We start from the raw sequence: 23,883 nt of genomic DNA on the forward strand, positions 1-23,883 counted from the left end.
TTCGGTTTAAGGATTCGGATAGAGTCCGTAGAGTGTTTGAGGAATGGGACATTCCTAGTTGTTGTTTGATGATAGCGTTGATGGAAATGGATATGGATATAGGTTGATTTGGGTCAGGTGCTTAGGGGTGGGGTTATTGGGAGTGAAAATAAGGAAAGGTTAGGGTGCTTTGTAAGGGGGCATGGTTTTAATTGTGGTGTGGGGAAATTGCTCGTAAAATCTCTCTCATATTCTTCCTTCATTTTGTTTTATGTGAATTTTGTTTGTAATTTATCGTTTGTTGGGATTAATGCCTATTTGGGGCAGTTTTTTGTGTTGAGATGTGGGCTAGCTGTTTTGTTTGTTTGTTGTATGGAGATTGGTTTGTAGCTGTAATTTGGTTTCGGAACTAGGCAGGATGAGGTCATTGGGTTATGGAAGCTTCTGTCCAAGTTTGGTGTTGTTGGTTCTTCGTGTATGGGTGATTGTAAATGGTAACAATCTACGGTTATAGAATGGACTGATCCTGTGAGGTTAAGGCCACTGACGATCTACTGAACATACACACACAAAGAAACAAGCGTGAAGCTTACGTAAAACACCGGTGTGGTGTCTGCCATAGGCAATCCAACGCTCAAGTCAGTAAGACTAAAAGAGGCTATTTAGTAAGGTTTAAGGGGAGGAAGGGTTTCTAGAGTTTGATCGAAGACTAGAACTATAGCAAAGGTGATGGTTCTTAGGAGCAAGGACTTTAAGAGCTAGTAGGTGGTATTGAATAATAGATGCCTAATGAGAGGTCAGAACTCTGTTTATATAGTGAATGTAGGATCTTCGAATCCTAGTAGAACTCTGAGTTCATAATGGTAAAATTTTTGTGAATATGAAAGTTTTGATTTACATGCCTTTGAAGGAATAAGAGTCTTAATTCATATAAGATTCGAGATCTTAGATGAATTAGGATATAGATGAAAATTGGAAGTGGATGAAGTAGGGTTTAAATAGAACTTTGGGTTCTTTGGAGCGATCTTAGGTCGATGGGCCTAGGCCCAAGTGGACTAGTGATGAGGCCCAATTTGAAGCAAGACCTTAGTCTTTGGAGAATCCAACTAGTTAGTTGTCTGGTTGGTGTAATGGGCTGACCCATAATATGGATCTTGGCGTAGGTGTTTTCATGTTTGGGCTTGATAAGGCCCAAGATGTTTTTTGGCCTATACAGTGATGTTGTTGGTTTCTAGAGTTGTTGCTACCGTTCAAATGTTGTCTCTTTGCTGGCGTTTGTAAGGTCGATCTCCTCTTGGTTGGACTGTTGCAATGAGTGCAGTTGCTGCAGGTTGGTGGCCATGGCGTCTCTAGCTGCTGTTTTGGTAAGAACTCCACTGGTGTGGAGGCTCTAGTCCATTTGGTTTCGCTATATTTGGCTGCAAATGTAAGATGTCATGTGTGAGGGATTTTTGTATGGTACCGTCACTGGTTTCTTTGTCCTGGGAAATGGGTTCTTCTTGTAAAGGATTGTTTATCCTAATTGTTTTTGTTTTCTTTTTGTTACCGGTTCCCCTTGTTCTCTTCAAGGATTGATTCGTTTAGGGATTCCCCCCTTTCGTTGTTATTTTTTANACAAACTGTAAAAATTATTTCTTGTTTACGATGGTAATGATAAAAAGTACTGATAAATGGAGGATGATAGCTTAGGTATATAAAATAAATGCTATGCATTACATAAAATATAACTACTCTTATCAAAACAAAAATATTAAAATCAATTTTCTTTGCTAGAATTCATCCTACTCTAACGTTTTTTTTTTATTTTTTATAATAATAATAATTATTATTTTTAAATTGACCCATTTGTTTTGTTAGTCTCAAACAGCTTAATCTCAACACTTTTTTTAAAATGTTATAGTAAAAAGAGTAAACGACATATCCCCACCCAAGGTTTGATGAAATCTTAAGTTGGTACCCCTGGTTATATTTATTCAAGATTCACACCCTAAAAGTGATGAAAAAGTGTTTGATGTAACGGTATAGAGGTAAATTGGTTATTTTGCATGGATGACGCACGTTAGCATATTGTCGCCTCTAACAGTCATTCGACGCATGTTAGCTAAAAGTATCCCCGATGTTTTTCACCTTTTTTCTGGCGATTCTTCCACCCAAAATCATCATTGTCACCACCATTTGAACCCAAATCCTCTCCTCTACAAACCTTACCCTTCACAACCCCTCTTCATTCGCCGATTGCAGACCATGGCAGCCACAACCTACTACTGGTTTTTGTCGGTTCTCGGCCGTTTTGAACGGTGACAAACCCAACCACCATCGCCATTTGACTCCTCGCATCCTCCCCTACAAAACCCCTAACCTTCTTAGCCATGGCAACTTATTGTCTGCCGCCCACCACTTCACCAAAAAACGGTCGATGAAAACAAACTCTCGACTGACGAATGGTGACTAATCGGTTGCTAGGGACATAGGGGTTTTATAGAGTTGGAGACACTGGTTGTAATGGCGGTGTCCAGTTGGATTTTCGCCGCCGACATTTGACGAAGAACAATGAAACCCTAAGCCTAATGACACCGACCATTGGAGGGGCCAATGAGTCGGGAACCAGAGGGGTTTTGGACGACGGACTACGGGGAAGGTGATGGAGGTGACCAAGGGGTTCGACGCCGTCGAAAACAACCAAGATCCGACAAAAATCGAGAGGGTGTGTAGTGATTGAGAGTGTTATTGAGATAATTTGAAAATAAAATGGTAAGTTATAATTCTACTAATTTAAGGGTTAAAAAGTAATTTGCTAATTTAGGGTTAAAAGCATTATGATAATTGCACTCTCTATAAAAGTTGCTAACAATATTATTTTAAAGATGAAAATCGGGAATAAATATAACTAGAGATACCAACTTGAGATTTTGTCAAACCTTGGGTGGGAATATGTTATTTTACTCTTGTAAAAAAGTGTTTTAAATTGAGTTAACTTGAACCAAATAATCCAATTCTGAAAATGGATAAAATATCTAAAAATTTGGATAAAATATTGAACAGTTGGTGGTACATTTTTCGAAAAAGTTTTTAAGATCAAATAATTGTTTGATACATTTTCCAAAAATATTTATTATTTGATTCTGAAACTTTTGTTTCTTCAATTTAACTAATGTTAAATAATTTCTTGATAATTTTTTTATCACTAAATTTAAAAAAAAAAAATCTCCATAATAACTTTAACTACTAATACATAATTTAAAAACTATAAATTGAGTACATTACAATATCGTAAGTTCATAATGCATTATTACATATCTAAATTAATAATAGGAAGCTACTAGAAATCAATCCTTAAAATCCTTACACAAATATTCCATCAACAATTAGGACATGGATAGATGTTGAACCCAAAAAATCTTTACACACAAATCATCCTCATGACCTCTAAAATTTCCTTCATGATCCAAACTACCCAAAGGAGAGTCTTCACCCCTTCTTGGAGAATCTGCATACTCGAAAGCAGCAACATCTGCCCCATCATCATCAAAATCAAATTCCAGGCATTTGAAACCTCCTGGCCGGCGGGCAATCTTCTCTGATCTCATTTCAGGATCATGTTGCTTCTCTTGTATTTTATTCTCAATAAATTTATCTGGTGGACGTTTGCAATCACAATGAAAACATGCCATATTTCTTCTATAATATAAGAAGTTGCACCTGTGATCGCATAAAACCACCAATAAGCAAACTGCAAACAGATCAAACAACCTATGATTGAATCTGGAAACTCTTTCACATATATTAATCCAGCATAACATGACACAATCCTGGTTACCACAAGCAAACTCAATAATTTATAGCATCACCAATCATACATTGTATGCATGTTTTCAAAACCACATGTTATAGAGTTGTAGCTAAAAATAAATAAATAAATAATAAAAAAAGATAGGAAATAAAAACAACTAGTGCAATGGAATACTTAATCGGGATTCCCCTCTCCTGGAAGGCTGTCTCGTTGGCCTCTAGCATCAATTGTAGGGAGACTGTATCTTTGCAAAGTTCTAGAAACCCAACTGAACCAAAATTGCACTTTAGTACAACAATTTGACAATACAAATTACATATACATTAATTTAACACGGAATTATACATCTGGGAAAAACGCACTCTAATGCAGGGTTCAAAATTAAGCGCTTCTTCGACAACACATCAACAAAAGCTCTATTTAATATGCCTACTCACTAAGGTTCCATGGACAGCAGTTAATGCATCTCAACCACGCGCAAAAGGTCGATATGTTATGAAGGTATTCTAAATTTATCATTGTAAGTTTACTCTGCAAATTAGCCCACAAGAGATGAAAAATATCAAAATAAATGTCATGAAACAAATGTCAATAAGAAGCAATACTTGGGACATAGCTCCACACCCCCCTTCCTTCCTTTTCCCTCCACCCCCCCCCTTGTTATCTCAAACTCATCTTGTTCCCACATCGTTTGGGGTGGAGGAGGTTGCCTAAACTTTGGAGGAGGTGCTTTGTGAGTACTGGGGTAGGAAGATTGGGATATCTTGGAAACTTCAGACACATTTTCACAGATTTGTTGAGAGGGCGTATACAATGATCCATTCCAGGATCATACCACAAGTCACTAGAACACGCATAACATCGATGGGTCTATCAAGTCTAATCCTCTTTATTGTACGTAAATATGCTATTTTGGAAGGAGACTCCTCAAGATGCAGCACGATCCGACCTGGTACCAGACACAATCATTATCATAACTGAAAAAACCATCTTTTAGATTTGATGGTTTTCGTATTCATCTCACGATGTAACAATGGTAAATCTTGCAAGTGTTATTAAAGTGGAATCATGATATACGTTTGCCCCCAGGACAAAACAAGGCAAACAAGTTACAAAGCTACGAAATTTAAAGATGCAATGAACCAAAACTTAGAAAGAGGAGCTAGAAGGATATCACAAGATCTGTGTACAGAGTGAACTAAGCATCAATTTAGGAAAGAGTAACCTTACAATCCTTCATCAAGGTGGCACTGCCTTCCGCACTAGCTAGCCAGAGAGGAAAACGACCTTCTGTCTGCACTGGGATCCATCAGCCAACCAAAGTTTGACCCATATTCTGGTTCAACAAGGACTGGAAATCAAACATTTGTCTATAGCACATTTCACCCCCCAGCCAAAGTGAATCACTTGCCAAATTAGGCTAATATCTAAGGCATTTACACTATACGTCTACGCCTATACATAAAATTTTCACTCAAGATTGTTTAATTAGACTTCATCTAAATAAAACCACAGTAGTAGCAATCAGAAAACACTTACATGCGCCTAACTGCAGATTAATAACAATTTTAGTCACAACATATACAAGCAGAACCAAAGCAGTTCGTCATTTCAAAAAGCAGATTTGCAATCTGTTACCTCAGGATACCAACGGTCTTCCCAAATAACAAGTCGTATGAATCAGGTCCTGAAGAGTAAATATCAATTCATATCACTCATCCTCAACCCACTTCAAATCCCAAATCTTTCACCATTTTGTCCTCATTTTCTCTCTATGATCCGAAAGTAATCTGTTCCACCATGCTCTCCATCAATTCAATCCAATCCAGCATGGATGAACAACTCCATCCTGTCACTCGTTCCCAATACTTGTTTTCTCGCAGAATAACCTTTCCGGGCTTCTCACACGAAATAACTTCTGGGTTTTGCACCGTTATGGGTGTCTACATCCTTCTTGGTTGTGAGTCTGTTTTGCATGGCCGCCAAGCGTATACTTGTAGAGTTCGTCGTTATCTAAGTTGTGTGGCTTACTCGATTGGTCATTAGTTCAAAGATGGAAGCTATGCGAGCGGAGAGTGAAGAGGGTTTTGCTTGTGAGTCTACAAGGGGAGGGGTTGCGGGTGGAAGGGGAACAGGGTTGGTGTTGGATAGTAGAGAGGTTTGAATGGGTTTTAGGGCATTTCTGTGGTTTTGGAAGAGACAGAGAGCGTGTAGGGAAGAGGAGAGAATGGAGTTTGCGCCCATTTGATAGAAAGACAGGAACTGGGCGAGGATAGTAACAAGAAGAAGTTTTGGAGTCGGATGGGAGGAGGGGTCTAGAGAAGGCGTTCGAAGCAGCGGGAGACAGAGCAAGAAGAGGAGGCGTCGGAGCAGCTTTAGGAACCCGAAGTTCTGGAACTCGGCAGGGGACCGGATGTGTTGTGCGTACACGGGAAAATTTACGTGATCGAGGAAACCCAAGCGTATTAAAATTATGTAGGAGCACGAATGTTTGTCGAAACGACAAGTCGATACCCAAAAGGTTTTGAAACGACAAATGGATACCTTCCATCATGTTCTGTTAGTAATTTTCGTTAGATAATAGTGAAAAGACTAAAATGCCCTTGAAAGTTTAATTTTTAGTTTTTTATAAATTTAAAAATTTCTAAAAAACCCCCTAGGTTTACTAATTTGACTAAATACCCCAGTATATAAAAACTTGATAAAATAACAAATACACCCGCGCATCCACAGTGCCAGATTCCGGCCACCACCGCCGGAATCTGGCCGAAAAATTGTGTTACGACACAGATCCGATGGTTCTGTGTCGTAACACACCGATCTGGCCTTTTCCGGCTAGATCCGTTTCCGGCCAGATCCTCCACGGATTTGGCCGGAAAATGCCAGATCGACGTGTTACGACACAGATCCGATGGGTCTGTGTCGTAACACAATTTTCTGATAAGTTTCCGGTCTCAACGGCCAGATCTGGCCGTAGATCTGGCCTTTTTCGGCCAGATCAGCCACGGATCTTGCCGGAAAATGAAAGATCTACTCGTTACGACACAGATCCGATGGGTCTGTGTCGTAACGCAATTTTCTGGCCAGATTCCGGCGGTGGCGGCCGGAATCTGGCACTGCGGAGGCGGGGGTGTTTTTGTTATTTTATAAAATTTTTATATATTGGGGTGTTTAGTCAAATTAGCAAACCTAGGGGGTTTTTTAGAAATTTTTAAATTTATAAAAAAACTAAAAATTAAACTTTCAAGGGCATTTTAGTCTTTTCACTATTATGTAACGAAAATCACTAACAGAACATGACGGAAGGTACCTATTTGTCGTTTCAAAACCTTTTAAGTACCAACTTGTCGTTTCGACAAACTTTGTGTATGCAAAAATTGTTCGGCCTTTATGTATTAAACAACGTGATAAAATTTTAACTACTTATTAATTTTAACTTAATATTAATTTATAGTCTGAATTTTATTATGTCATTTAGTGTTCAAATTTATGTCATTTAGTGTACAAATTTTTGGTACGATGACTATAACATATTAAAGTTGAGATATTATCTTTGAAGTTTGAGTTTTTGTCAGCCGAAACCCAATTAAATCGAAATTGGATAGATTTGAATTAATTGGTCGATTTTGCTAGACTTTTAGTTGGAGTAAATAAATGATGTAATTTATTCAAAATTTCCTTTTACTTAAAATACATTAGTTTCCTTTCATTTTAATAACATGTATTTCATATGCCTGATTACATTACACGCACCTAGAAGACGAGTGGGATAAAACGCCAACAAATGCAACCAATAAAAATAAAATAAAATAAAATAAAATTATTGACAAAATGTTTGTGATTCTTCCCTTGGAGTTTGTAAATTCGCGAATTATATGTCCATCCGAATAATTTGCATATTATTCGTGAGCAACTGTATTTTATAAGTTCAGCCATATTATTCACAAATTATATACCTCAGTCGTATTATTCACGAATTATTCCCTGTATCCGAATTTTTGTCGAATTTTGCCAAATTTTTATAAACGTATTTTTTACCATTTTCCATATTATAGCTGTAAAATTTATGTACCATTTTTTTGCCGTACCCGCATATTTGAAATGTTATATAGATTTTAATCAAGTAGCCCATGAAAAGTGCTAAAACTAGGATTAATATTGCTATATTTTTCAAAACGTATTATTAACTATGTATTGTATTAAACCTGTATATACCCGTATCGTATTTTTTCCGTATCTGAATTTTATGAACGAATTTTTACAAACGTATTTTTCACCATTTGCCGTATCATACCCGTAAAATTCCCTATCTTTTTTTTGCCGTACCTGTATTTACTAACTAGGCCTGGAATCTGATAAGGATGGTAATAAGTTAATTAATTACTTTAAAATATGTAAATAAATATTGATTTAAAATAACATAATAAAAATATTTTTATTTTTATTTTTTTTGATATTCTTACAATTAATAACTGATTCTTTTTCATTTNTTTCGCTTATTTAGGATTTCAGAAAGCCTTTTCTGGTTAAGAAAATCTGAAATTTCACTTTCCTTTGATGTAGTGGAGCTAGCAAGTTTAACCTGCCATGATTTTCTTTTAGAATCAATCTCAAAGGTGAAGTATTTCTATCATTTTTGCACCAATGAAGTGTAAGTTTCTTTCCCCGATTTCAATCCAACATTGTGGATATTGAATTTGGAAGCACATCACAACATTGTGACCGGTTAACCTTTTTTTCATGCAGGAGAAATCCATGGTTAATACTGAGAATTTATGGTTCTCTTACCGTCACTAATGAAGCACTAGAACTACTTAAGGGTCATAACAATTGCAGAAAGTTCATTCATGTTTGTGAAACAGAAGAAGACGTGGTTGATCAAACAAGCCCTCGTAAATGTGTGGCATGACATTAAATTGTTTGGTGAGCTTCCTCATATTTGCATAATATGCACCGATTCTTTCTCTGTATCTGTTTTAAGGGCAAAAATAAAACTTTTCTCAATGACATTGTGCAATTATCCGGTTCTTTATTTTTGAACAAGATTGCTAATTATGATTTTGAACATTTATATTTACTGGCAGATTATACACCGATCACAATACAGAGTTTAATTTATACATTATAGATGATTTTCTCTTCTTCTGTGAGTTATTATTTTATTTTAGTATAAATAAAAATTAATAAAATTCAGAAATATAGAATAGCTATCTATGTAGAAAGCTTAGTTGAAAAGATGTTATCTATTGCAAAATTTAATGTGATATATAATTTTATTTGAAAAATATTTTAAGGCCTCGACTATTGCCATGTTAATTGGATCAAATATTAATATTAATATTAAATTAAATAAATAAAAATTTCAGTTTGTGTGTCTTTGTTTTCCTTTTCATGTCCCAAAATGATAGGCTAACGACAACTAAAATTGGGCAGATTGTCTTCACGCACTTCATGTTTCGTGTACATCAACCGCTGGGCCTAAAAAAATCAGTATTCTTTTGATTTTAATATTAGGGTTTCTATTTTTCATCCGTGAGAGATCAACTAATATAAAATTATAAACCACACCCAGGTTTTCGAAAAGTACTAAATATTCCCTTAACGCTTTTCTTCATTTACCAAATTTTATTTTTTTGAACATTTATTAAATTATATTTGGAAACTGACAAATTAGCCCTTGCAAGCTAGGGTTTCCTTGGTTAATTTTTGGGGTACTTGCAATTTTCATATGAGAGTCAATTTTAACCTTTACATTATTTACAATACGAGAAGGAAACAGGAGAGGACTCGCCCAAGATCTCTCACATCCCTAATCTCTACATTGTTTGTCGAAATGTGCAAGGTCAGCAATAACCATCACCACACAAGCCACAGGTAATAAGTAATTGAGCTCTGTTTCAATTATATTTTTGAGAAATATTACGTATTTTAAGTATTCTGGGCATGAATAATTCTGCTACAAAGAATACTTACAATTTTGAAATTGAAGTTCAAATTGGTCAATCATTGAATATATGTGTTACTATTTTTACAGCCTCAGAAGAAATTTCCATTACATTTTCAGGTTGGGGCTAATTTGGTATTCCCAGTTATGCAATGAAACAAGAAACCAGGTGATTGGTAATTGATATTCAATATACATATTTCGTTTATGCTTTCATTTCAAATGCTGTACTTGATAATGTTTAATGTTGCAAGGGAGGGGAAGATTGATTAAATGCTTACAATGTGACCTGTTTGAGCTCTGCTTTGGAAAGTTTAATAAACTAGCACCCTTAATTTTGTATTAGGTCGTGAAAGAAAGTTTAATGCTTTGTGGCTCTATTTTATTGGGATGAGATTTTTAGGAAGATTGACAGTTCTTATGTTCATCAGTTATTCTTCTTCCCCAAATTGAAATATGTCCAACTACGGGAGTAGAAGGTGAGAGAATAAAAAATAGAATTGGATACTGCTGCATGCTAGCCTTTCACAATCAAATTAAACAATCAATGGCGGGTATGACTTTTAGAATGTTAGCTAAAGCTATAGATCTTTCAAAAATAAAACTTTTAAAATTATCAAATGTTAACATATATATACTGATAACTGCTCTCTTGCTGAATAAATTATGCAGCTTTTGTGTGGAGTAAATTCTCCAATGAGATCCTTTTATGGCTTCTTGAGGTTAGTTTTCGACCTTCTGGTTATCTTTTTCGCTTATTAGGATTTTGTAAAGCCTTTTCTGGTTAAGAAAATCTTAAACTACACTTCCGATTGATGTAGTGGAGCAAGTTTAACATGCCATGATTTTCTTTTAGAATCAATCTCAAAGGTGAAGTATGACACGAGCTTCACAAAATCATGCTTTTATACATTCCCTTTAATCTGAAAAGAGAATATCTCATGCTAAGTAGTTTGATTCTCTTTCACTTAATTTAAACTAGGCATCAGATTCCATCTACAGAAGATTTATATCTTGCAGAAAGAGAAAAGAATGTCTATGGTTTTTGCACCACTGAATTGTAAGTTTCTTACTTACCAAAAAAAAAAAGTGTAAGTTTCTTTTCCCGATTTCAATCCAACATTGTGGATATTGAATTTGGAAGCACATCACAACATTGTGTGAGTGGTTAAACTTTTTTTCATGCAGGACAAATACATGGTTAATACTGAAAATCTGAAATTACACTTTCCTTTGAGGTAGTGCGACAAGTTAACCTGCCGTGATTTTCTTTTAGAGTCAATCTCAAAGGTGAAGTATGACACAAGCTTACAGAATCATGCTTTCATACATTCCTTTTAATCTAAAAAAAGAATATTTCATTCTATGTAATTTGATTCTCTTTCATCTAATTTAAACTAGGCATCAGTTTCCATCTACAGAATATTTATATCATGCAGAAAGAGAAAAGAATGTCTATCATTTGTGCACTGTTGAAGTGTAAGTTTCTTTTCCTGATTTCAATCAAACATTGTGGATGTTTAATTTGGAAGCACATCACAACATTATGTGACTGATTAAACGTTTTTTCATGCAGGACAAATCAATGGTTAATACTGAAAATCTGAAATTACACTTCCCGTTGATGTAGTGGAGCAAGTTTAACCTGCCATGATGTTCTTTTAGAATCAATCTCAAAGGTGAAGTATGACACGAGCTTCACAAAATCATGCTTTTATACATTCCTTTAAATCTGAAAAAAGAATATGTCATTCTAAGTAATTTGATTCTCTTTCATCTAATTTAATCTAGGCATCAGTTCCCCTCTATAGAAGATTTGTATCATACAAAAAGAGAAAATAATGTCTCATTTTTTCACCACTGAAGAAGTTTCTTTTCCCGATTTCAATTCAACATTGTGGATGTTGAATTTGGAAGCACATCACAACATTGTGTGACTAGTTAACCTTTTTTTCATGCAGGACAAATCAATGGTTAATACTGAAAATCTGAAATTACACTTCCGGTTGATGTAGTGGAGCAAGTTTAACCTGCCATGATGTTCTTTTAGAATCAATCTCAGAGGTGAAGTATGATACGAGCTTCACAAAATCATGCTTTTCTACATTCCTTTAAATCTGAAAAAAGAATATCTCATTCTAAGTAATTTGATTCTCTTTCATTTAATTTAAGCTAGGCAGCGGTTTCCATTTACAAAAAATTTATATCATCCAGAAAGAGAAAATAATGTCGATCATTTGTGCACCACTGAAGTGTAAGTTTCTTTTCCCGATTTCAATCCAACATTGTGTGACTGGTTGAACTTTTTGCATGCAGGACAGGTCCATGGTTAATACTGAAAATCTGAAATTGCACTTCCCTCTGATGTAGTGGAACAAGTTTAACCTGCCTTGGTTTTCTTTTAGAATCAATCTCAAAGGTGAAATATGACACGAGCTTCACAAAATCATGCTTTTATACATTCCTTTTAATATGAAAAAAGAACATCTCATTCTAAGTAATTTGATTCTCTTTCATCTAATTTAAACTAGGCATCAGTTTCCATCTACAGAAGATTCATATTATGCAGAAAGAGAAAGGAATGTCTATCATGTTTGCACCATTTAAGTGTAAGTTTCTTTTTACAATTTCAATCCAACATTGTGGATGTTGAATTTGGAAGCGCATCACAACATTTTGTGACTGGTTAAACTTTTTTTCACACAGGACAAATCCATAGCTAATACTGAAAATTTATTGTTCTCTTGCAGTCACTGATGAAGCACTAGAACTACTTAAGGCCATAACAATGGCAGAAAGTTCATTCATGTTTGTGAAACAGAAGAAGTTGCAGTTGATGAAACAAGCTCACGCACATTTGTGGTATGACATTAGATTGTTTGGTGAGCTTCCTCATATTTGCGTAATTTACACGGATTCTTTCTTTGTATTTGTTTAAAAGGCAAAAAGAAAACTTTTCTCAGTCACATTGTGCAACTATACCGTTCTTTATTTTTGAACAAGATTGCTAATTATGATTTTGAACATTTATATTTACTGGCAGATTGTGCACCATTCACAATACAGAGTTTAATCTACATTGGGAAGCTTTGCTGATAAACTAAAAACTGATCAATTGAGGCCCCTACCTGCAAACAAAGCTCAATTAGGACTACTGCCACAAGTTTCTTCGGCGAGAAGAACACTCTGATGCTTAAATGATCAAAGCTGTTTTGAATGGCGGAGAGAAATGAGATATCTCAATGATTCATTAGGCGATACTCACCTGGTGTGACATATTGTGCATCTTTCATTAACAATTGCGGACAACAGTTCTTTTTCTTTGTATACAAGAAAGTAAAACTTTTTATGCTTCTGCTAAAATTAATTATGAAGTAGCAAATACACATTCTTGTTTGATGATATTGATTTGCTATATTCTTTCATTGAATTGTAACATATACAGAGTAGCTTAAACAGAGTGCTCTGTTTTTGTTTGAGAAATCGGTTTATATTGAAGTTTCAATCTCTTTTTTTTTTTTATACATTATGGATGATTTTCTGAGGTGGGGAATACAAAATTTAATTTGATATATAATTTTATTTGAAAAATATTTTGAAAGGCCTGGACCATCGTCGTGTTAAATGGATCAAGTATTAATATTAATATTATTATTATTAAATAATAAAAATTTAGTTTGTGTGTCTTTGTCTTACTTCTTTCTTATATCCCAAGATGATGGGCTTAAGACAACTAAAATTGGGCAGATTGTCTTCAGCTACACATTTCTCACGCTCTTCATATTTCGTGTACATCAACCGCTGACCGTAAAAAAATAATAATAATATTCTTTTAATTTTAATATTAAGGTGTATTTTCACCACCCTGAAAGATCAGCTAATAGAACGACACCAAAGGTTTTGGAAAAGTATTAATATCCCCCTACTGTCAGTTAAATACAAGGGTTCCATCCAATTTTTTGATACAAGTCATTTTAACAATTTTTTCTAACAAATTCAATTTACATTTTAAAAAAAAAAAAATTCATTTGAACAAAAATTGTTTTTTCATAAAATTCATTTGGCAGGTTTGGAAACTGACAGTTTGGCCCCTGCAGGTTGGGCTTCATCTTTTACTCAAAAAGGGAAACCCTAGCCGCCATGCCACTAGGCCTTGCAGCTGCTGCTGACGGCAGTGACAGCCCCACGCCTGGGCTTGCGTCGCAACGCAGTAGCTGCACACAAACTGCTCGGGTTGCACTGCCGGAGCACAACCTTGAATCCAGCCGAAACTTACTACACCAACGTCCTTGAATCCTGCCGGAACATGCACACACAACATTCAACCATACCAACAGCTGAAATAACCACCTAACATCCATGAATCTGGCCACCACCTAAAATCCATGAATCCGACCATCGACGCATACGATTCAACCACAATCATCCATCATCGCAAATCGGCAAACAAAAGGGTTTCTAATCTTCAAATATCATCTTGTGACTCACGGTTGCCCGGTTGAGAGACAAGGAGATCTTGTTTTAGATTTTTGCGCTAGCAAAATGATCAAAATAATCTTGCTTTAGTTGACGTTCGTTGACTTTTTAAACCACCGTTTTAACATCAGAGGGATATATAGGCCTTGGGTGTGGTAAAAAGATTAGTTGATCTCTCAGGGGTGGAAAAAAAAAACCCTAAAAAATTATATAAAATTCTAAAAATACTCTTTCACTTGGTATAATTTATTGATGGAACATTCATAATTCGTAAACTAAATTCAGTTGCTTTCAACCATGGAGTAAACAAAACTCAATTCTATCAGTCTTTATGGTTTTAATTTTCACTAACTAAACTAATTAATAATATCCATATATCAATATATATTCAATCATATTGAATTTCAAAACATTGGATCAAATCTAAAATATCAAAATTACCAAAATTACTTGGAAATTGGACCAATTGTCGGAATAAATTTAGTAACTGAGATAATTTTTAATAAAAATTCATTTATTAAGACATCATTTTTCTTTAAATAAAAATAATATATATTTTTCGTACACGTGATTGCATACACGCGCCTAGGGAACGAGTGGGATAAAATATCAAGAGATGAAACCAGTAAAAAATAATAATAATAATGACAAAATATTTAACAATAACTAGTTTTCATCAGAGACTTCAACTTCACTCAACTCTCTCTCTTAGCTAAAGATCCAAACTTTCGTCAACTTCACTCAACGAACTCTTACTTCATCTCGAAAGATCCAAACTTTCAACTTGTGGGCATTTAATTTTATACTGAATTCTTTGCAACAAAATACAAAGGACAAACCAGTTTCAGGTTAGTATTGAATTGTATTTTACCCGCCAAACTGCAAGCTTTGTTTTCATTATGATATCATGATGATTGAATTGCAGGGTAAAGTTTTGTGGGTGAGTGTCAAAACTGCGACTTTGATTTTCTTCTATAATGTATTTGAATAATTGGGTGTAGGAGTTTTGTGGCTTTTAGGTAGTGGGTAGGTGAGAGATTTTGAAAGAGTGATTTGAGTACAGAGATTTTGGAATTATGAAGAGTGTATTGTTGGTTATTTTTGTTTGTATTGTGTATGGATCATTTGTTTTTGGGTTCAATGGTGAATACTTCCAAGATGTGGTCACTGAGTATAAAACTGAAAGTGTGACCTACAACTATGATAGGATTGATGAAGTGAAGAAGAAATGTGGTTTTGTTTTATCTTCTGCTAGTGAGTTGAAGGTTGATGATAGTAGGTTTTATAGTATCAAAGATGATCTCAATGTAGAGAGTGGTGATTGGGAGCAGGAGGTGGGTGATGCCCCAATCATGCCATTTGATGATAGGGACATCCCGAAGAAGTCATCTCGAAACCCTTTGAAACTGGTTTCTTTCTGGGTTACAGACGTTGATCTTAAGCATCGTTCGAAGAAATATGTTAGTGTAAGAGGGGACATGCTTATTGGTATAACACTAGATGATTCATTTTCTGAGAAACCTTATGAAGGGGGAGGCCCTCAATTTCAGATATGGCCTAATCATACTCAAATTTCAATGTCATTTCAAGGGATATATACTGAAACTAAGAAAAATGGTGGTGAAAGGGTGTTATGTTTGTTGGGGACTGCAATGTTACCGTCTAGGGAGTCTGATTCGAACAATCCATGGGAATGGATGAAGGGCTCTGATCAGAATTATTACCAGCCACCACTTTTGCAAGATGATCAAATTCTGCTTGTGCTTAATTCCCCTATGACTTTCACGCTTACAAATAGGGCAATACGAGGGGAGATGAGCAGTTTAAACCCAAAGTCAAATCAGAAGTACTTTGACAAAGTTCACATTTTGTCCCAATTTGGCAGGTCAGCACACTATGAGTTTGGTGCTGAGAAGATTGTTTCAAAGGCATGTGACCCGTATCCCTACCAAGATAGCTTCTTGAAAGGCGGCATTGATATCTATAAAGGGAGTGGTAGGTTTTGTGAAGTTTTAGAGCAGGTTACTACTGGAGGAGCTTTTGGTCGTGCAGGAGTTCTCACTGTCGTGCCATACTGGAAATGCAATGGCACAGACAATTTTTGTAGTAAGCTGGGTCCATTTGGTTCAGACAAAGCAATTCAAGCAACAGATGGAAGCTTTAAAGATGTCACAATTTTAATTCAGAACCTTAGGTGTCAACAAACACATGGAAAGGGCAACGCCAGCTCAGCAAAGGTTGCTGCAGTATTTCGAGCTGTCCCTCCATTGGAAAATAGACATAATGCTGCATGGAGATATGGGGTAAGCAACTTGACCGTTGCTGCTGAGGGACTTTGGAAGTCTTCGAGTGGGCAACTCTGCATGGTTGGTTGCCTTGGGCTAGTTGATGCAGAAGGGACTGGCTGTGATACTCGAAACTGTTTGTACATTCCTATGTCATTTTCCATTAGGCAACGAAGCATAATCGTTGGCAGTTTTTCCAGCAGTAATAGTAGCACATCATATTTCCCTTTATCTTTTGAAAAGCTTGTTGGGCCGACAGAGTTGTGGAATTATTTCAGAACTGCCACTCCACATTACAGTTACTCAAAAATAGATGCAGCTGCTATTGTCCTCGAAAAGAACGAGCCTTTCAGTTTTCGAACAGTCATCAAGAAATCCTTGCTTCACTTCCCCAAATTGGAAGATTCAGAGGCATTTTTATCTAGTCTTTCTCTTCTTTCAAAAGGCCCAGGGAGAAACCAATTCAACCAGCAATACAAATGGGACAGCCCACACCCTATGTAACCTAACCATACATAGCTCCAGCTGCAGAAAGCTAATATCCCACATTAACAATGCCCAAATCTCCAGGGAATTTTAGAATAATTCTTCTTATAACTAAGATCTTAATTTTCTCACTGTTATAAAAAAAATACAACGATCCAATTGAAACTTCTTTTTTTTTTGGGTAACCGAGGTGTCCAAGTTAGCTTACGCGCATCTCAACTAATCATCGAAGTTCACTGAATACCTTACAAGTTTAAAGGACCAGGTAAACCACAATATTATTATAGTAGATAATCCTAAAGTTTGAACCCAAGAACTCATGAAGAGAGCAAACATCGGCCAACCCCTTGGGGTTAAGATTAAAACTTTACATACACTTAAACTCAAAAGAAAATAACTTTGTTATAATTATTTCTTCATTATTTTTTGACTTGAATCAGATTTCTTAACAATGAGAAAATGAGAGAAATTGCTAGAAAATGTAAAGAACGGGGATAGTCATATTTGCATACAAAAATTCAAACTTACACCAATGGGATACAAAACTTTATTCTTCCTCGGGAGAGGGTATTAATAAAATACAAATTAGCGAATCAGTTTCTTAAAAGAGGGTGTGCAAATTTGAAACGATTCCTAACAAAACTAAACTGGCTCCCTGCTTTGTCATTTGCAGTCGAAATCTTGCTTTGGTTCAGTTGTCTTCTTCTCGCTTGTTTTGTATTGTTCATTTGAATGCCTCAAAAGGAAAAAAGGCCTTTCCATTTTCTTTTCCTTAATTGCCTCTGCCTTCTAATGCCTAAAAAACTCTTGAAAACTAGTAAAAATTGTGCTAATTTTGTGATGTGAAGTACTGTTGAAGAAGTTACATAGTGTTATTCTCTTGTACACACTCTTTCTATCAATCCATTGATGAGCCGTAATCCTGTAACTCTTGATTGATTCTAGTTTATAGTCAACTTTATACTCCTAGGAACGTGCATGTGAAAGTATCCACATCTTTGATTCTTCATGGAATTCATCAGGTTTATGGTTGTTAATTAATCCTTTTTCATGGGGTAAAAAGTTGCAAAAAGCTTTTTGAGTGAAGTTCAATGTTGTGTGGAAGAAGTTGATCCGTTTTGAGTAGAGTTAAATTTTGACAGCATACTCAAAGCTTTCGATTAAGGCATACTCGAAGTTTTTTATTTAGAGAGAAGTGTACAAGTATGTGTATTCGAATTGGGTTATTATATGTCTTAACAAAAAGGCTTGCTCGAATTAGATCTTAAATAAAACTCATCAACAATCACACTAAAACAATCATTTTCCCTCGAGGGATTATCATTGGAACATAATTTTAGCAATACTTGAAACAACAACACAATCTAAAATCTTTGAACATCTATTTTTACAAAGTAACATCTACATACTAACAAAACAGCTTTTTTTCCCTCCCCTTTTTCCCAATCGTTCAATCAATCGGCAACCCAAAATCCTTTCTAAAGCTCAAAATTGTCCCTTAAATTTCAGTTAGTTTCTATTTTGTTTTCCAAAATGCTCTAGGGACTTGTCCCTTTAATTTCAATTAGTCTCTATTTTGTTTTCCAAAATGCTCAAATGAATGACTCAAGTTAGAGTTTAAAATGTTTGAGAGAATGATAATGTTTAATTAGTTTTTATAATGAGGTGCTTTTCTCAAATCAAAAGGCGTTGATTGATGAGCAATGTTATGTTTATAACTGGGTCATACAAATAGACAAAAAACATAAGTTATTTTACATGAATTTTATGTAATTTTTATTTGTTTATATAACTCTGTTATAACTTATAAGCAAAACATTATTGGTTGATTAATATGGCTTAAGGTTTCAAAGTTTAATTGATTTTGTTTAACTGTACACTAATTGCTGATTCATGGGTGTTTTTAAAACAAATTAAGCTTAATATAATTTATTTATTTTTTAGAATTTTAGTTAGAAATTTGGCTGTAATTTTTTCTTTTTGTAGATTCTTCAAGTGAGAATCTCAATCAGATTTTTTTTTTTTTTTTTTTTGTAAAATAAAATAAAATAAAGATGTGTGCATTAGACAATTTCATTCATATAGATAATGCAATATAACTTGTAATTTACTTTTGAAGGCCTATTGTTAGTAGTGAATGCTGGGACTTGGCACACTCATTCAGGCCCATAAAGACCCCCACAGATAGAGATTAGAGAACTCCATTAATTTCATTTCCAATACATATACTTAAATAAGTCACACAAACAAGTGATGAAGAAAATCCTTTTCCCAAACTCAATCAATTAGGTTTAGGTGTCAAAAGTAGAGTAATAGAATAAATTAATTTGACTTTAGGTCTATGCATATACAACAAAAGTTAATGAACAGTTGGGCCCGTGTCACATAATTACATAATTTATTTATAGCAATTAGTTGTTAGTGTTATTCCATTCACATCAACTTTGTTGCATACTTTTTGAATTATGGAGTATGTGGGTACTCCTTTGTCCTATTAATTAATTCCACCATTTGTGCAAGTGTCACACATTGTTTTGCTATTTTATATGCTTAATTTCAAAGAAACAAAAGGTGGGCATGTATAAGGCTACGTGAAATTATAAATTAATTTGACTAATGCATACCTTAAGTTTTTTTATCAGCTTTAAAACTAGAATAATACAAGATTTAGTAAAAATAAATAAATCAATACAAATTGAGCTTATATACAAAATTTATATTTGTAGAATTACTCTTAGAACTAAAATCAGTACTATTTATTGAACATGAATGAATTTTAGCCAAATTCATTAATTAAGTGCCTCTAGTTACAACTAAATTAAGTAATTGAATCATCTTGTTGGTCATTAATATCAAGTAATTGACAAGTTGTGATGATTTTTTTTTTCCTTTGTTGGTACAACTTTTGTTAAAGTATTTTTGAACTTTTGTGAAACAAGATGAAAGCGATTTAGAACATTGGTATCACGACATATATAAAATATGAGGAGCTAATTTCTCGGTATTATAAAACGATTTATTAAAATAATTTCTTGATATTATCACGACATTGCAAATAGCCACTTTACCCTTAAGATGTTACATTACACGATTTTTTATTAATTTAAGATAAGAATCTAGAATTTATTAAACTAGGGCTGGGAACTTATAGATTCGTGAAACCTTTGGTGGAAGCGTGTCGTTTACTCTAAAGAAAAAATAAAAAAGCGAGGCCACGGGAGAAGACAATTATACACACCATTTCAGACTAAAATTAATTTGGGTCCCATAGATGGAGAAAATTCTTTACACTTTTGACCATCCTCATCATAATTTCAGAAATGATAGATCAAACAAGTATGTAAAGGTTTGCAAATTTTTTGCAATTAATAAATTAATTAGAGAAAAATTAATGAAAACAGAGAATATGTTACATAACAACATAATTTACCTCTATAAATTAGTTGAACACGTAAAATTGTTGTAATCAGTTCATAAATAAACTGGTTCTCTAGTAGGGAAAAGAAAAGTGTTCCATGAACACGTTTATAGGAATTAGAGGAATCAATCAATTAGGTGTCAAAAAAGAAGAAGAAAATTGGCAATTACAAGTATGAAACTTGTCCGTTCATAATTTGGCATGTGGACACCTTAACATGGAAACTATAATGAAGTCTTAATTAAAATAAAGTTTCTTTTGGCTCCGTTAATTATAGAGCTTACAAGTATGCAAGGTATATAGATAATTATTACAATTAATTAATTATTTGAACAAAAGTTAATGAACAACAGGGCCCATGTCACATAATTACATGATTTTTTTTATAGCAATTTGTTGTTAGTTTTATTCCATTCACATTAACTTTGTTGCATACTTTTTGAATTATGGGGTCAATAGGTACTCCTTTGTCCAATTCATTAATTGCACCATATGTGCAAGTGTCACACATCGTTTTGCTTTTATATGCTTGATTTCAAAGGTAGGCATTTATAAGGCTATGTGAAATTATAAATTAATTTGACTTATGCATACTTTAAGTTTTTTTATCAGCTTTAAAACTAGAATAATACAAGATTTAGTAAAAAAAAAAAAAAAAAATCAATTCAAATTGAGCTTATATACAAAATTTATTTTTGTAAAATTACTCTTTAAAACTTAAATCAGTACTATTTATTGAACATGAATGAACTTTAGCCATATTCATTAATTAAGTGCCTCTAGTTACAACTAAATTAAGTAATTGGATCATCTTGTTGGTCATTAATATCAAGTAATTGGCAAGTTGTGATGATTTATTCATTTTTTGGTACACCTTTTGTTAAAGTATTTTTGAACTTTTGTGAAACGAGATGAAAACGACTTAGAACACTGGTATCACGACATATAAAAAGTATCAGGAGCTAATTTCTTGATATTATAAAACGATTTGTTAAAGTAATTTCTTGATATTATCACGACATTGCAAATAACCACTTTACCCTTAAACTGTTTGTTGCTACAGGGATCTACAACAACCAAAATGATCTGACTGACCTTGACAGAATTGGAACATATGTATGTGTGATTAATGAAAAATAAGCAATGAATAATAAAGGAGTCACAGAAGAAGAACACAACACAAACAATTTTTAAAATGGTTCAGCAAGCTATTTCTCAAACTTACGTCTACTGTTTCTTTCATTGCTTTTAAGAAACACAAATAATGAGTGTTTTTGCCTAAAACAAGTTGCTAACCCCTTTACACTATTTTTTGGGGGGTTTTATAGAAGAATTTCAAATAGGTAAGCCCGACAAATTCAGGATAGCGATCTTGCTTGGTGTGAATCCTGTGATTTATGTGATTGTGCGCCAAAGTTGGGCCGATCAAGTGTTGATATAATCTCCTCTGAGATATTAGGAGATAAGTCTTATCCCTTGACCTGTCAAACATCTATTAAGTAGGTTGCAGCAAGCTTCATGTACTTCCGAGCTTCATGCCCTCGCAAGTTTCAGAATGCAACGAGCTTTAGATCACTACGAGCTCTAAATTGTAGCGATGAGCTTAACGTTGGTCAAGCTACCAAAATATTCGAGCTTTGCAGCAAATTCACGCACAACACCATTACATTAAACGATTTTTTGTTAATTTAAGAGTAAGAATCTATAATTTATTAAACCAAGGATGGGAACTTGTAGATTTGCAAAGCCTTGGGTGGGAACGTGTCGTTTACTCTAAAGAAAAAGTAAAAAAGAGAGGGCCAAGGGAGAAGACATTTATACACATCATTCCAGAATAAAATTAATTTGGGTCCCATAGATGGAGAAAATTCTTTATAGTTTTGACCATCCTCATCATAATTTCAGAAATGATAGATCAAACAAGCATGAAGGGGTTTGCAATTTTTTTGCAATTAATAAATTAATTAGACAAAAATTAATGAAAACCGAGAAAATGTTACATAACAACACAATTTGCCTCTATAAATTAGTTGAACATATAGAATTGTTTTAATCAGCTCATAAATAAATGGGTTCTCTAGTAGGGAAAAGAAAAGTGTTCTAAGCACAAGTTTATAAGAACTAGAGAACTCAATTAATTTCATTCCAATTGTCTCCTCTAAAACTAAGTACCATTTATTATGACATTATTACAAATATAACCTTTAAATGGGGGCAACTAATCAAATAAATGGGTTTCAAAGATCGCTACCATTAATTTCATTTCTAATATATGCTTAAGTAAGTTACACAAACAAGTGATGAAGTGATTCCTTTTCATAAACTCAATCAAAAGTAGAGTAATAGAATAAATTAATTTGACTTTCGGTCAATGCATATATAACAAAAGTTAATGAACAGTAGGGCCCATGTCACATAATTACATAATTTATTCATAGCAATTAGTTGCTAGTGTTATTCCATTCCCATCACCTTTGTTGCATACTTTTTGAATTATGGACTATGTGGGTACTCCTTTGTCCTATTAATTAATTCCACCATATGTGCAAGTATCACACATTGTTTCGCTATTTTAAATGCTTAATTTCAAAGAAACCAAAGGTGGGCATGTATAAGGCTACGTGTAATTATAAATTAATTTGACTTATGCATACCTTAAGTTTTTTTATCAGCCTTAAAACTAGAATAATACAAGATTTAGTAAAAATAAATAAATCAATACAAATTGAGCTTATATACAAAATTTATACTTGTAGAATTACTCTTAGAATTAAAATCAATAACATTTATTGAACATGAATGAACTTTAGCCAAATTCATTAATTAAGTGCCTCTAGTTACAACTAAATTAAGTGATTGGATCATCTTAAGTTATAATGACACTTTTTCACCTGTCAAGTTTTATAATGACATACATTTTCCCACCCACCGTAACATTTTGTCCGTTAATTTTAACTGTAGAAGTCCATCTTCTTCTTCTTCTCTCTTCCCTCTTTCTTTTCTTCTTTTCTTCTCTTCTTCTCTTGTCTCTCTCTCCTTTTACCACCGACTGCAATCTTTTTTCTCTTTCTCTGTTCCTTATTTTCCTTCTCTGTTTGTCTTCAACTTCTCAAATGGGTTCTTCTCTCTTTGTCTTCTCCCTTCTTCTTGTTTTGGCTTATGGGTTTCACAAAAGCCTCTCTTTTGTACCCTTTGATGAAGGCTATACAGATTTGTTTGGAAATGATAATCTTGTTGTTCATAAAGATGGAAAATCTGTTAATTTGACAAACACACAAGCTAGAAAAATGCCGAACCTCAGTTCCTGAGGTCATCATTAGGAATGTAACACCAATTCCTGAACCCAAAGCATATTTTCTAATTCGTTAGGAATGTCATCTTGCGCCAAATTCGTCTCAAATAAACAAATTAACAAAGTTTCAAGAGTGCTTGCCGGCAGCACAAAAATCAATTTGAAACCACCACTTTTTAAAGTGAAAAATTACAAACACTAATGCTAGTAAAA

At 34.2% G+C, this 23,883-nt stretch overlaps 1 protein-coding gene and 1 long non-coding RNA gene across 23 annotated transcripts; both read left to right on the top strand.

Moving 5' to 3' along the window:
* Nucleotides 1-9,385: 9,385 nt before the first annotated feature.
* LOC116113014 lies at nt 9,386-13,165 on the top strand. Of its 22 annotated transcripts, XR_004125362.1 has the most exons (13): nt 9,386-9,643; nt 9,804-9,882; nt 10,060-10,267; nt 10,386-10,435; nt 10,535-10,583; nt 10,696-10,804; nt 10,902-11,003; nt 11,115-11,192; nt 11,290-11,392; nt 11,675-12,132; nt 12,245-12,322; nt 12,464-12,575; nt 12,757-13,165. It is a non-coding gene; the product is annotated as an uncharacterized LOC116113014 (long non-coding RNA). The 22 variants fall into 22 exon arrangements; XR_004125356.1 differs by having other exon boundaries at nt 10,386-10,583; XR_004125357.1 differs by having other exon boundaries at nt 10,535-10,804.
* A 1,730-nt stretch (nt 13,166-14,895) lies between these two features.
* Nucleotides 14,896-16,978, top strand: LOC116113082. The gene is made up of 2 exons (XM_031399237.1): nt 14,896-15,037; nt 15,115-16,978. The coding sequence occupies exon 2, from the start codon at nt 15,266-15,268 to the stop codon at nt 16,976-16,978; it is 1,713 nt and encodes a 570-aa protein (XP_031255097.1). The 5' UTR covers nt 14,896-15,037; nt 15,115-15,265.
* Nucleotides 16,979-23,883: the final 6,905 nt, after the last annotated feature.

Source organism: Pistacia vera, unplaced genomic scaffold, assembly GCF_008641045.1.
Source record: "Pistacia vera cultivar Batoury unplaced genomic scaffold, PisVer_v2 Contig673, whole genome shotgun sequence".
In the NCBI taxonomy this organism is placed as follows: domain Eukaryota; kingdom Viridiplantae; phylum Streptophyta; class Magnoliopsida; order Sapindales; family Anacardiaceae; genus Pistacia; species Pistacia vera.

Bases quoted from the DNA above. Each gene is read 5' to 3' on its own strand.
- LOC116113082 (XM_031399237.1), top strand. From the start codon at position 15,266: ATGAAGAGTGTATTGTTGGTTATTTTTGTTTGTATTGTGTATGGATCA.